We start from the raw sequence: 14,569 nt of genomic DNA, 5'->3' as shown, positions 1-14,569 counted from the left end.
TCGCCATTCTAAATGATGCAATATGATATAGAATAGCGAAAATTAATTTTTGAGGAAATTGCAGTGAGTTCTTATTTTTACGATTTCATGAAAGAAGATAATCGAATTTTATTTAAGTTTCCCTGAACTAATACGTTTTGAAATAAAAATTAATTTCTGCTGAAAATATCACTTCATTCCAATTTTCCTGAAAGTATCTCAGGCCCCTGCGTTGGAAGATTTATTTAGTTTAATCATAAACTAACCGAAAATGAAAATTAATTTTTATTCTAAAAAGTAAGAAATACTTAATCATAGATAAATTGAATTATCAACGGATAATTTCTTTCACAGAATCCAGAATTGATATTTGCTTCAAAGTCTCACTGTTTTAGAGATAGCAGCTCTCGATAGTTTTATTTATTTTTTTTTTAGTAACGAGGATGTACTATACAAAAAAATACAAATAATAATATTATGAAATTATGATTATTATCTATGAAGAAATACATCGGTTCAAAATTAGATTTTATTTAATTTTATATTTAATTAGTACATTATGCAACAAGTGCGGTAACGGGATTTGAACTACGAGTTTATTTGACACAAGCGGAGCGAGTGTTTAATAAGCGGGTGACTTAAAAAGTTTACCGAACGTGTTGCATACTATACTTTTTCTACGACCGTTAGTTTTGGGGTATATTTTCGCAAAATAACATGACTTGCATGACCGTCAGCATTGACAAATGTCACAATTAAAGGCGTGAGAAATATCTTCGAAAACATCTGATTGCTCCCAAACCCGTGCTGTAAAATCCCGGAAATGTCCCAAGTGGCTGGGATCCGCCGGAAACGGAACTAGCGTGGTAAAGTGACTCTTCCCGCATGCTAGATCGGTGTGTAATTAAGTATTTTACAGGCTGGAGTAGAAAAATGTATTTTTTATAGACATTGCTTAATCATAAATTCATAAAATTATTTGGCTTTTCTTATGTATCTTTTGATGAAGTGCATATAAGTCTAATAAAATTAGTTTATAACAATTTTAATTTAATTTAATTATTTTAAATTATTTAGAAAAAAGCCGTTATCTCCAAATCTATGCAAGTAATGGTGACATCGGCTCAAAATAATCTCTGCTATTTATACAATATGTACCAAACGCCCTGTACAACTGATTATTTCGAGAGTGTTTAATTTCTGATCCACATTGAAAAACCCGAACATTTCGTTAATGTTGACCATAGGGGTTTACCGCGGACAAAAATAACAAAAACGCATTTTCATGTGGTGCTCGGCTGTTTATTCAATTAAAAACATGATATACGATACGATCATATTAGCGCTGAGTTGTCGATTAAAAATCTCGTGGTGCATTTGGATTGGGGCCAATACGATAATAAGCAGAGTTGCGTTTGTCTCTGTTAACTTGCTTTTTATTTCATACACGCAGTGTTCCATGATCTCATTTGTGGTGCACCTTCAAAACGCTGATAATCCAACACGTATGAATAATAATTAGCCGGGTATAATAGATAATAGATGTACAGTCTAATATAAACGAGTCAACTATGAGTCTTTAGTTCACCACTTCCCAGTTAAAAAAACGCTGGAAGTGGTCTTGTTTGAGAAAAGTAGAAAAAATAATTCTGAAGGAATCGAATGAAGTCATTTTGTCAAATCTTCAAAACTAATTATAGCTAAATCAAAATGGCAGCTGAAATCAAAACGAAGCAGAACAGAATAGGTTACAGATTGCCACAACCCGTTATCTAAACACGCCAACTAAACGAGTAAAAAATAATTCTTGGAAACGTACGTAAATCTAATTCGTTATTAATTCTATCAAAAGCAACCAATTATTCTATCACGCATTTATTACAGCTATTAATAATCCCACTGCTGATTCGGTCATAAATCTGCAATAATTCAATGCTAAAATTATAACCGTTCTCGTTCGGTTATTAATCAAAACAAAGTATATGGCCATCCCATTTGAATCACAATATTATGATTGCGCCATATATTAGTTTTTTCCATCCGATCTTTAATGGTTGCCTTCATAAATCAACAAGAGAATAAATATCAGTTGTGTGAAAATGATTTTCGGGGCGCAACAATATCCAGTGTTAAACTTTATTCTCTTTCCTGATCCGTTTTTTTTTGGTTCGGAACAAACTTAGTACCGAATTTATTTTCTAATAAAATATATTTTTTTTGCAAACAATATTTAAAGATCGCCGTTTAATACAAAAATGCAATTTTAAGACACCAGCATTAATTGTCCATTAGGAATTAGGAATAGTGACAGTTAACATATAATTTGTGATTCCTCACTTTGGATTATTGTTGATTAGATCGTGTGACAATAGTGACAACATGTTTAACTAATTCTATTGGATTACACAAAACTTTGGACAAAATGACTGTGCCACGTGCAAGATATTTTGGTCTAGGTAATGCAACATTTTAATTTTTTGGAAACTTTTTGAAACTGGGATCAAAGTGTCACATTGACTATTGAGGCACTAGAGCTATGTGTCGAAAGAAAAGGGGTGGTTTAGGATAGAATCTTAGGGCCAGGCTCTGTTTATGCTGTCCATATCCATATCGATCATTCAAATTAAATCATATTGATCAGGTTGCGGCATAACTTAATGAGGACCTTGAAATCATAAGTAAAATTTCTGCAACCCGTAGGTTGGAAGAACTAAAAGTTTCCCAACGTCGTGGATACTCAATAAAATGTTAATTTATTTCTATTATTCTGTAAAATATAGGTATGTAACTACAGATCAATTGAACACATACATTGTCTCTGTTTTAGCTACCTTTTATAGTTAAAATGTTATTTTTAGTTGGTCTGATATTAATTATTTGTTATTTTCATTTTATAGACTCAGCGCAATCTGATTTGTGGTTTACGAGGCTTATGAAAAAAATTAACCTCATCCTAACCCAAGTTTTTTAACAATTCCCAGAAGATGTTCGCGTAATTCTATCCATTAACCCCATATAGCGCTATTAAAATTATTGGAAATTTTGTCAAGTTTAATAGGTAGCCTATATATATGGTAATATCGCACAGCAGCTCATAAACTGAAACCTTTGATATTTCCAAACGTAGAACGTCATTGGCTGAACCAAATCATAGAACGTCTGGTACTAATATGTGCACCATTCATTTGTTCGTGTTGGTTGCCGATTTTGACTTATTTTGTCTTGTCTCCTTGAACATAATATGTTTTTAGGCTTTCGAACCTAATTATCAATTAACTGTTTGGTCTGTTCGATCTATGTTTACAAACAAGTCTTTATTAATTCCAAAACTTGCTAAGCCACCATTATTATGATTATTATTATTATTATTATATTAGTACATATTACAATTAAATAGAAACGTACGAAAATATATTCGTGGGTTTTCCAATGTGGAAGGAATATTCTTTTATAGCAAATAGTGTCACTAATAGGTTTAAAAGCACACTTCTGAAAATGTTTATATATTTGCACAACGTCACAAATATGGAGTGTTTTGATAAGTTAACTGAAACTCCGCGTGGAAATATATTCGTGGATTTTCTAATGTGGAGGGAAGAAATGGTGCCTGCTACGACATTCGTTTCTGACAATGTTTATATATACATACAACGTCACAAATATTGCGTAGTTTTTTGCTAGTACGAAAATAATTTTAGTGTTTTGATAAGTTAACTGAAACAATTAATGGTGATCAATGGAGTGCAAAGTATGAAGCTTCGTATAATAAATCAGATTAATACTATTATGTAAGCTTCGATTGGAAAATACACACACATGCATCCTACGTCTACGTCTATTCAACGCATGCTCATTATCTAATTCCCAATATTTATCATTATACAAATGAACGGCTCCGGTTCTAATGCTCACTTAAAATGATGAGCAGGCACACCAAAATTGCCGCCAACGCGCCCATGCTAAGTTTGAGCGTTTGACCCTCTTGGACTAATTCACAGTTTTCGCCCCAGAAACCATCGGGACACTCGCAGCGGTACCGCAGATCGGGCTCCAAATTGATACAGGTCCCTCCGTGCAGACAGGGCAAGTCTAAGCATTCGTCCTTGTCCGTGCAATCTTTGCTGTCCGGCGACATAACTCGCCCCTCTCCGCAGCTAATATTTTGTTAAATAGAAATAGCGTCCATACGAATGTTATATTCTATCAATAAATATAGCGCAAAGTCAACCAGAGGGTTCGAGTTGTTAATTCATTTTGTATTGTTATTTGTATAATGGCAAATTTTTTCTCACTAAAACTTTCAAAAAAGTTGTTTGTATTATATAATATTTTGTATTATATAATATATAGTAAAATAAACTAACATTCAAAAAATGTATTATAGGGATCAGTAAGATTTTAATTTATATACTGTGCCGGACTTGTTTATGTCGTGACTGATATTGTTTGCTAGATTTCATACCACTTACTTAATATTATCTATATTGCAAAGCTTTTTTGGCAAAGTAAGTCTTTTTGGATGAATTATAATTTGTGATTGAGCGGTGAAGAAAATCAATCAAATGAATCTAAGAAGATTTTCAATATCCTATAAATTCGAAGTCTATAAAAATATACAATTATTATGGTAATAAAAATCAAAAGCAATATAATGCTCATGTTAAGTGCTAAAAATCCGTTATTGGTGAGTGGAGTATCGTTTAATATTTAGAAAATGAAAAGGCGAGGAAAGCCTTTAGGTGTTTAAAATTTAATTAAATTAAAAATACTTGTGACAGATATGAAATGTATTTCAGAAAAGCTAGCGAACTTAAAAACAAGCTCTATTTATCTATCCAGAATAAATTTGTAAAACTAGTCACTTATGCAAATATCATATGTCACTGTAGGAAATTTGCTTGAACTGTTAAAAACTGTATATCAAATTTTTCTTAATGCAAATTTTTGGAAATAAGGCTAATTTATTTTTTGCACACTTTTTGCTCTACACTGTGTGTTAAAATATTTCCGAATAGGCGCAAACTTTATCGGTTTAAATTTATATTAACAAAAATCGTTTGATTCAAACTTTCTGCACCAAACTGTATATTATATAGAACAATTATTGATTTGATGATTTAATTTAATGCATTCATTTAAACTTAACTTAAGGCAGATTTGTTTCGATTTACGTCCATGTTTTTTGATACAAATCGATATATTAAAGCCGTCTTTGCAATCCAAGCATATAACTAGGGTACTACCCAATTAATTATAGAGGAAGCATTGATACATATAGAAAGATACAACAGAGTCTCTATATTACCAGCATGCATTATGACTACATTTCTACGTTAGTTTGTTATGTCTCACGTGTATTTAATGTTTTAGTTAGTTTGTTAATAAAAAATAAACAGTGCATATGAAAAAAAAACACTCAAAACGAATAGAGTAGCAAAAATATCCAAACAAAAATCTCAACAACGCAAATTACTTTTCATTAGAGTACGCGGATGCAACGCTAAAATCGGTTGATAAAAACTTTTCTCGTTCAACATTAGGATGGAAAATAAACATGATTTAATAAATGGAAAAGCCGAACACTAAAATTTTGCTTTGGCGAACTCGGGTCTTTGTCTTTGCAATGCGAAAATTATTCAGTTTTAAACAAAAACCTTTCAGCCGGAGGAAATCAATGTCGAGAGAGGAAAGCAATTAAAAAGTAGCTCGCCCGGTCAAATCAAAAGTATCTAAAAGCATAATTAAAAGAAAACAGTCGTCTATCCAAACGCAAGACTGAACCAATCAAAACGTTGTCTTGTTTGAAAAACAATTATTAGTCTTGATTTTGAAATGAGAATGGAATAGATAGGGGAAATAAAAGAATATCACGAGATGAGGACGACTTTCATTTCCGCGTATTGTCTTATTTGTTACGTTGCGACCGAACTTTTAATAAAGCCCGAGATATTGACACGGTCAATGCATTTGCGAAGCAACTTTTCGATTAATGGAAGTCAGTGAGCTAACTCAAAACAAATTAAAATTAAAATAATGGTAAAATACTCAGTGCCGTCACAATTAAAACAAAGCTTGTGTACACTTTGTGTAATTTGGTATAGCGTGTTTGAGTGGATTGCAATATTAAATGCAACTATGGTGCAATTTTAAATTTGAATGTTGCTGGTTTTTTCTGTAGAACCAACACGATTTTTTTCGTTTTACCGAATAGCTATTTACGGAATATAAAACATTGACATACTGGTTTCATTGAATTTGTTCTCACAAAAGATGGGCAATATTTTTGTGCTCATCACTGGGATATATCGGAAACCGTATCTGCTAGCGCATACAAATTAGAGAAAATCTGCGAAGCCTTGCAATTATTTATTATTATTATTATTATTTATTGTTATTGCAAATTATTGCAAGACAACCTGAAACGTGTCATATGTATTTCTTTTGTTATAACTTCTTTTATTTGTTAGTTATAACGATATATAAAAGAATAATATTTTATAGACTTTTGTTAACTATCAATAACCAAAAAAACTAAAACATAATTTCCTCTGTAGCCGCTATATTTCAAAAGAAAAAATAAACATCCAAAATGTAATTGTTTAATAATAGCTACCAACTTTCAAAAATCAAATGAAACATACTCTCATTCTTATATGTATAATATGGATTTGACACACAAAAAAGGTAGTCATTTTCTGTAGGATATCCCATAAGATATAATTTGAGTTTTATTAAATTATTTATTTATTTATTTTTAAATTATTTCTTAAATAATATCCTTCAAAGGGATTCTAATTTATGCTTACTGTTAATTGCGGATATCCCAATGGTGATCACCGATGGAGTGGTATTTGAATCGATTCTGCTTGATGGAGTTTTCCATCACCGAATGGATTTTATCTATTTTGTAACTGCAGATACAGGGTTATTGCTAAAAATTTTCGAGAATTAATAGAATCGTTGAAAACCCCAAACAATTGTTGGGTTAGTGACATTGCAAAATTGTTTTTATTTATTTTTTTCAACTGAATAATAAAATCCATTTAATAGCGTTCATTGATTGAACAGAATTGAATCGAATTTATGCCAAAATGTAAATTAACGCCATAAATATTCCAGCAGGTATTAATATAGATTTAATCATTTTGGTGCATTTTGTGGAAAAAGTATCTTCAATGTCCACCGACTCGTTCAATAAAAACCAACATCATTCGGATTAAATTGAAATTAAAACTTAAATTGCAGACACCATTAAAATTGGCTTGTAATTTTCGCTTAGCGAGCAATCAACTTCTCTCGCTATTAAGCGACAAAGTGCAATTTAGCTTTTATTAAATACCATTGAGCGCTAGAGGAAGTAGTAGACATAATTTTTTACTCTCGGATACTTTATTTCGGCAACAATCCGGATCTATCCAAATATTTTTATCATGGCTGCTTTGTTTTCCTACAGAGTTTTCTCAAAGAAACTACAGAAAAACAAGTTGAATATGAACTGTTTTAAGTTTTAAGTGAGCTAAAATTGAAGCGGATGTTTAAGAATCTAGGACAAATATTAAATTATGCAAAATGGATGCCGTTTTTAGGGGTCAACATTTATTGTTTCTTTGAAAAATATAATAGTTAATACTGACGCGGTTATTCTATTGTTAGGCCTCGTTGCCACAGGAATAACTGTTACAAAGCTACGAAACTATGAAAACGTTTTGTTTTGAATTTAAAGGGTTAGATTCTATTGATTAAATTTATCTTGTTCTAGGACATAAATAAGTAATCTTTTTTTTTCACAAATTCATTAGCAGAAAGCAATGGCCTGCAACAGGCGATCGGAGAGTTTATGCTACTTCCCCTAGGCATCTAAACATTTCCGAACATCTCAACAAAAATTAAAACTTACGTGCATTCATAGTCGTTCCACAAGTCGACGCACTCGAAAGGTTCCGGGCAGAGGACGTTCGCGCAAGGCTTGTTTGAAGGGCAGTTCCTTTCGAGATTTCGGGCCATCGTGGCTTGGCCCCATTGGGTTCCGTTCATGGCAGGTGGTAATGGAAGATGCTTGCCTTCTAATCTTATGTCGTCTAGACAACCTATAACGGAATACTGACCATGAGTTTTACGACGATATTTGTTGTGGAGCAATTTCTAATAGTCCTTTTAGTTTTTCAAAATATGGCACCAGGCGTGCTTCGTTTTCAAGTGAAATCCTAGTAGTAGCCGGGATTACTAAAAACTATAATGAGCTAAAGAAGAAGAAATAAATAAATATAAGTTACTTTGCGGGCGGCAACATCCAATAAAGTTATTCTAATATAACCACCGCATTGCGAATAAAAAACACAATTATTAATTAATGCTAGTAATGCTGGTAATTGAATAATAATGCAAGAATAGTAATTGAATAATAATGCAAGAACCAAATCAATCAAGATAATTAAAGACTATCGTTCAAAGACGATTAAACCTGAACCCGACCCCACACCTGACACCAACGGCTACGCTTTTATGTAACCCTCACAGTGACAGGCATGAAAACTGCCAGTCGCTCTCACATCATTTTACACGATCAGTATTGTTCAAGTTTACAGAATATATATCAGGTGTCCACAAAGTATGGGAACGGTCGAACATCTCGAGAATTACACAATAAACCAAAATGCTTTTAAATACTAAATAAAAAATTATTCAATAACATTCAAACATGACAACTTTGAAATCTTTAAATGCAAACTCCCATTTTTTATTACAGATTTGCTTTTTATACTACAAAAAACGTCACATTTTATTAGAAGTTTTCTTTTGGATTCTCTGTAGGTGGCGCAGTAATCGCAAAAAAAAACGATTCATAGTCTTTGTTAAGAAATACACGGCTCAAAGTTGTGAATCCGATTTCAGCGTAACTTTTTTTAAGCATAATTCTTCAACTCCCTAATATAAAACACCCAATTATGCTCTAACCAGGCGTAGGCAACTGACTTCCTATTATGTCATCTAATCTACTAAGTTACTACTAAAATTTTGTAAATATAACACAAAAATTGTATTGACAATTTTTGAAAATATTGTATCCCGTATACTTCGTTTTCGAGGAGAGGAATCTTAGTAGAAACAGGGATTTAAGAGGGGATCAAATTAAGCTGTGCTCATAAAACCACCCCATTGGAAATACCATTTAATGATTCTAAAATTGGTGTAATGCACGATTAAAATCAATGAAGATTAAAATGGTTCAAGGTTTATTCAATTGAACATGCATCCGACCCCACATCCGACACCAGCGGTTTTGCTTTCAAGCGACCTTCGCTCCTACCACTACTAAGAGTCTTTTCTCAGTCTTCTTCACACCACGTCTCACGACCAGTATTGTCGCCAGCTTCTTTGGTCGGCATCGCAAATTTCAGCATTTTCATATTATCTGACATTCTTTTTTGATGCTGTTTCTTGAACTTGAAATTAATCGCCAGAGCTTAAGTATCGTTTGGTTTTTACAGTTTTTAAACAAATATTACTAGCAAAAATGTTGCGATCGGCTACTCCGTTTTCCGAGCGACTTTCCGCACGAACTATTTCGAATAAAAATTAACCCCGACGGCAATAGATGGACGCGGTTTATATGTGCAACCCTACCGACGTCAAAGGTTGAGAGAATGCAAATATATTTACTCATTAGCTTCAACTCTACCGTAACTTTAGTTTGACACCTTTGTTGGAGCGGAATTCATTAGGTCTGCTTCCACTTACTTCGAAACTAAACGTTAGAGCAAAGCACCGTGGGGAATTTGTCATTTTGTCGGGCCATTGCCCACCGGCTTTTATCTCGTTTCGCATTCACGTACCTGCGAACGGGAATCCTATTCTTTATCTTTTGTCTACGGGCGTCCATTGCGCCCACATACCTTCGTCAATGTCAGCGTATCATTAACCGCCTATTTCCATATAATATGTAAACCCTTTTCAAATCGGAATCGCTAAAAATGGTAACCATTGAAAGGAAGCCCGTTTATAATACTGGATGTCTAGATCAAACTGAATATGTGGCTTTTTCTGTACATGGCCAAATCGACAGCTTCAGAAAATATAAACGGCAAAAATAAAACAAGTTGACTTCGTGAAATTGTAGACTGCCCAGAACATGGTTTTCCTGCACCGCCTAGCGGATTGCTTTTTAGATCGTAACCTAGCTAATAGTGTTAAATTAATATTTTATTTATCTATCTTCATATCATTAGAAAAAATCTCAGTTATTTGAAAGAAACTATAGTATATATTAAAATATGGAGATTCATACAAGGTGATAAGCACCTACGAAGTAGTGCCCGCTAATATTCGAAATATAAAATGATCGTGATAAATTTAAAAAGGAATTGGTGGCATACTTGAAACTCAATTGCTTTTTTCTACTCTCTTCTGTAAAATACCTAATTATACACCGGTCTAGCATGCGGAAAGTGTCATATTACTAGGTGAGTTTCGTTTCCCACGGATCCGAGCCATTTCGGACATTACCGCACGGGTGTGCGAGCCATCGGATGTTTATGCAGATGTTACCTTACGGCTTGAATTTTGTCAATTTTGATGGTCATGTCAGTTGTTTTGCAAAAAATGTATCTAAAAACTAAGGGCCGTAGAAAAAGTAAAGTATCAAACACATTTAATTGGTTAATTTGATTGGAATTGGAGGCTTGGACATTGTCCGTCTGATTGTCTATCATCTTTATAAACTCGTGACTAAAGGGGCGTTTATGAAACTTTATAAGAATAAGAATATAATATTCGTTATATGGATAGGCTATTTAATGTTGGTTTTATCGTGTAAACCACTGACTTGAGGATCTTGGGAAAATATTGTAACGTTGGGCAAACATTAGAATCAATTGATCTTGTGTTACGAGCTAACATTTCATTTAAATGTCATTACTAACCAATTACTACTACCAAACGGTAAGTGTAAAAATTGTAGCTCTTGACGCGGTCTACGAGGACGTTAAACCCAAATAGGACAGTCTAAAAAAAAGATAAACGGATATTCTTAATAAATTTGTTCCACATTGGAAAGAATCATTTTTGATGAAAACTAGTGAAGAATTTATGTATATGCGCCGGCCAACTTAGACAATCTGATTCCGGTGTAACCGACCCTATCTATTTTGATACATTAACTTAATGCTCGTAGGATCTGATTATCGTCAGCAAGTTTCCAAGTTTCCGTGATGGGAGTCAGACAGTTATTCAAAAAAAATCCCAATGGTGGAATCCATGTGGTTGCTTACATGATAGTAAGATCCATATTTCCTTTTTATGGAGAACCAACTAGTTAGGAAATTAAATTTTCGATGATCTTGAGAGAAATTGAGTAGTCAAACGTTTATAGTTAAAATAATAAAAAAAAACGATTAAAAAAATAAACAACAATCTAAATTCAATGGAAAGATACTTTTGTTTGCATATCGTCTTGTTGCGAGGTAGACATAAATCGCGTCGCAATTCATTGCTCTCGCTTTTGTAGTGAGCAAAACCACCTTATAGAGAAATAAATTATGTCAGAGAGTATTACGTGTCTAGCGAGTTGCATATTTTGTAGGGAACTGAACGCGACAACCGGAAATTGGGCCGACGCGCGAGATGTCATTTCTTATCGGATTAACTGCAAATTTAATTGCAAATGCTAATTCTACGCTATGCGTGACTGATAAATGTGGATGACGCGCCTTACGACATTGGTTACTTTTATTTTTTGCTTTCATGATATCCTATTTTCCTATTTTTTTTTACAATAAGTATTATTCATATAATGCTGACAAAATATCAAGGAAGTAATAAATAAAATGGAATATTTTAGAATCTGAAATTTTGTGCTCGGATTCATCAAATTCAGCACTTGTATTTTAGCGACTTGTTAAAGTTAACTGAAGATTGTGCTGTTAAATAAGTGAGTGCTTTCCACTACCACACCCATTGCGTTGTTCGTATTCTAGAGTGAACAAATTTCGATTAATTTCATTTCTTATAAATGTGTGAAATTCTGGTAATTTAAGATGCCGGTTGGTGGTCGGTTAATTTTTGGAAATAAATACTTTTCAAAAAGTTACAGATTACTACTTAGATATCAACATATTTTATTGTTAAAGTTATTTTCAGAACGGCTCATATGAAGATAACTATTATAATAATTTTAACTTTAAAAGACTCAAGAGTGATTTCCGTTATTTTGATACCCTTTGCATATCGGTTAAGTGTGAAATTATCGAAAAGGTGAAAAAGGGTGTGGATAGTTTTTTTTTCCTAGGATCACGTGGCGTAATCAGTTTTTTCTAAAAATTTGATATGAACGTTAAACTTGTGTTTTTTTTAATGAAACATCCTGTGTGTATTTTACTACATAGTTCTGTGAGCTCTGTTTTTTTATGAATAGGCCCATGGAAAAAAAATGTTCGACAATGATGAATGATATAATAGGGATGTCAAAGCCCATATAAGCACACTTACAAGTTTATTTTGATTATTGTATTATTGTGTATCATATTTTGATGCTTTGTTTTTGAAACATCCCGTATGTATTACATTTTTAAAAAGCTAATAGCATATAAGGCGTTTCATTAAAAAAAAGGTTTAGTTTGTTTATTAAAATAATAAAATAATAATCCTCCTCGGTATATGAGTACAGGTAAAATACGGATTTTGTTAAGCAATAAAGAGAACTTTGCACGCGTTTTGGTGATTTCCAAAAGCTTTGTAATATATTTTTTGTAAGATTAAAACTCTTACCTTTCTGATAATCGGCGTACACCTCAAACGTCCTAACGCCAGTGTATTCGGCTTTGCCTCCAGCGTACACCCCCTCTTGTTTATCCACCAGCAGCCATTGGTGGCCGACAAAGTCGAATGTTTCGTTGTATCGTCTACCCTCGCCACCGTCTAATTCGAGCGTGGCCGCCGATCCGTATCGGCTAACCCGCGCGACGTGCCACTGGCCGTCGTCTACCGGCACCGCACTTAACCAAATGTCTTTCTCTTCTGTCCGTAATGAATTAAGATTATACCGGAAATAGAGTCGCGAGTCTTTGATCTCTAGAATGCCGTATTCGCGGTTGTGCTGGTCTGAGACGCGAAACAGTTCACCGTGTTCTTCTCGCGTGCGGAATCGTAACTGGACTTGGGTCGAGAACCGATCAGGCTCGAAGCTTAAAGCGTATTTGACGTACGACTGGGGTTTGAAGCTTGTAGGAATGGTCGGTACTGAGCAAGAAGGTCCGGTCCATCCGGGCCGGCACTGGCATTTAGCTTCGTTCATGCTACCTGCAGCGCACCCAATACATGAGTCGTTCATTATGGAACTAATAAAAATTACTTACCGACGCAGGTTCCATGTTCCCAACACCTGGACGTCGACTCTGATCGGCCGCAAACCTCTTCAGTTTGGGGGCAGCCCGCGACGCTGTGCCTCGATAGGCCCGGATGGGCCAAATCGTATAGTTTCGAGTTGTGGAAGAGGTTTCGGATACAACCGTCGAACGATTTACCTACGGGCATGTATTGCCAGTGGTAATGGGTGGGATCGAACTGCTCCACGTATAGCCCGCCCAGTTGTAATGGTGCGTTCACGTTTAGGTATTCGTTGAAAGGTGGTATCGTGCCTTGGGCTTGGCAGCTACTGTCGTCGAATTCGGGAGGAGTTCCGTCTTCCAGCTCTGATACTTCAGCCGACTTGCAGTAGTCTACCACCATGCGGACATTTTCGGTGTCCCAGAATACATCCAACCTGCAATTATCCAATAGCGCCTTCGTTTACTACTACTGAAAGAAAAACTAATTGGCACAATTAGGAACCAGATAAGATATCGAATTTAGATCGCAAATGATACCTGATTGGATAATAAAAGTTATTACTAATAAAATTTTGTATGGGAGCGTCGCTGAAGGGGCTATTTTTTTTGGGAAAATAATATTTTTTTACATGTCTCTCTAGAAAAGGTTGTTTAAAGTTTTGGTGTTATTTAAGGATTTAGCAAGTAATGGGGACCAAATTAATAAATTACTTTTTTTTCATACGTGAGAATGAAATATTTCAGATTGTTTCAGAACTATAAAGTAGAGCTTAAATTTAATATTTAAAAATCTTAAAACGTTTCATTTGTTTTGGGAGGGCGTAAGTTTCGAAGGAGGTGTTTTCGAATAAAACAGGGACTTTTGAAAATATGTTGAAAAGGGTAATTTAATATGCGTATCAGAAGTCGCTTTAAATTTCGACCAATAATACCTGTTATTCCAAAACAACAAATAAGACCTACGGACATTCAAGAAAATAGAGTTTTTTAACCGCGTATCGCGATTTTTTTAACAGAGGATTAAGATATTACTGTATAATAGTATAATTTTGCCTCATTTTTCGTGTGTTTGTTCATTACAAAAGAAGTTATAGTTTTAACAAAATAGGGTTATGAGAATCACACTGAACTGCGATAGATATACTCGTATACAGAGTACGTTAGACCAGCTAAATTGGCTAAATGTTGGGTAGTTCATTAAAAGAGCAAGTTTAATGTTGATTTTTCGGTCAAATTTTTATAAGTATAATATACCTTCCAATCAGCAC

The 14,569-nt window shown here is 34.0% G+C and overlaps 1 protein-coding gene across 1 annotated transcript in view; it reads right to left on the bottom strand.

Moving 5' to 3' along the window:
• LOC132697350 (neural-cadherin-like) overlaps positions 1–14,569 on the bottom strand; it is a 167,112-nt gene that overhangs the window by 14,755 nt on the left and 137,788 nt on the right. Inside the window, exons 14-17 of the mRNA XM_060662780.1 lie at positions 13,329–13,735; positions 12,742–13,272; positions 7,877–8,066; positions 3,892–4,133 (exon numbers count right to left, since the gene is read on the bottom strand). Coding sequence (XP_060518763.1) covers positions 3,892–4,133; positions 7,877–8,066; positions 12,742–13,272; positions 13,329–13,735 — 1,370 coding nt within the window. The remainder of the gene's footprint in view (positions 1–3,891; positions 4,134–7,876; positions 8,067–12,741; positions 13,273–13,328; positions 13,736–14,569) is intronic.

Source organism: Cylas formicarius, unplaced genomic scaffold (genome assembly GCF_029955315.1).
Source record: "Cylas formicarius isolate icCylForm1 unplaced genomic scaffold, icCylForm1.1 PGA_scaffold_1__22_contigs__length_36826433, whole genome shotgun sequence".
In the NCBI taxonomy this organism is placed as follows: Eukaryota; Metazoa; Arthropoda; class Insecta; order Coleoptera; family Brentidae; genus Cylas; species Cylas formicarius.
The sequence above is the reverse complement of the archived record's forward strand: the minus strand, read 5'-3'. Positions and strand labels throughout refer to the sequence as shown.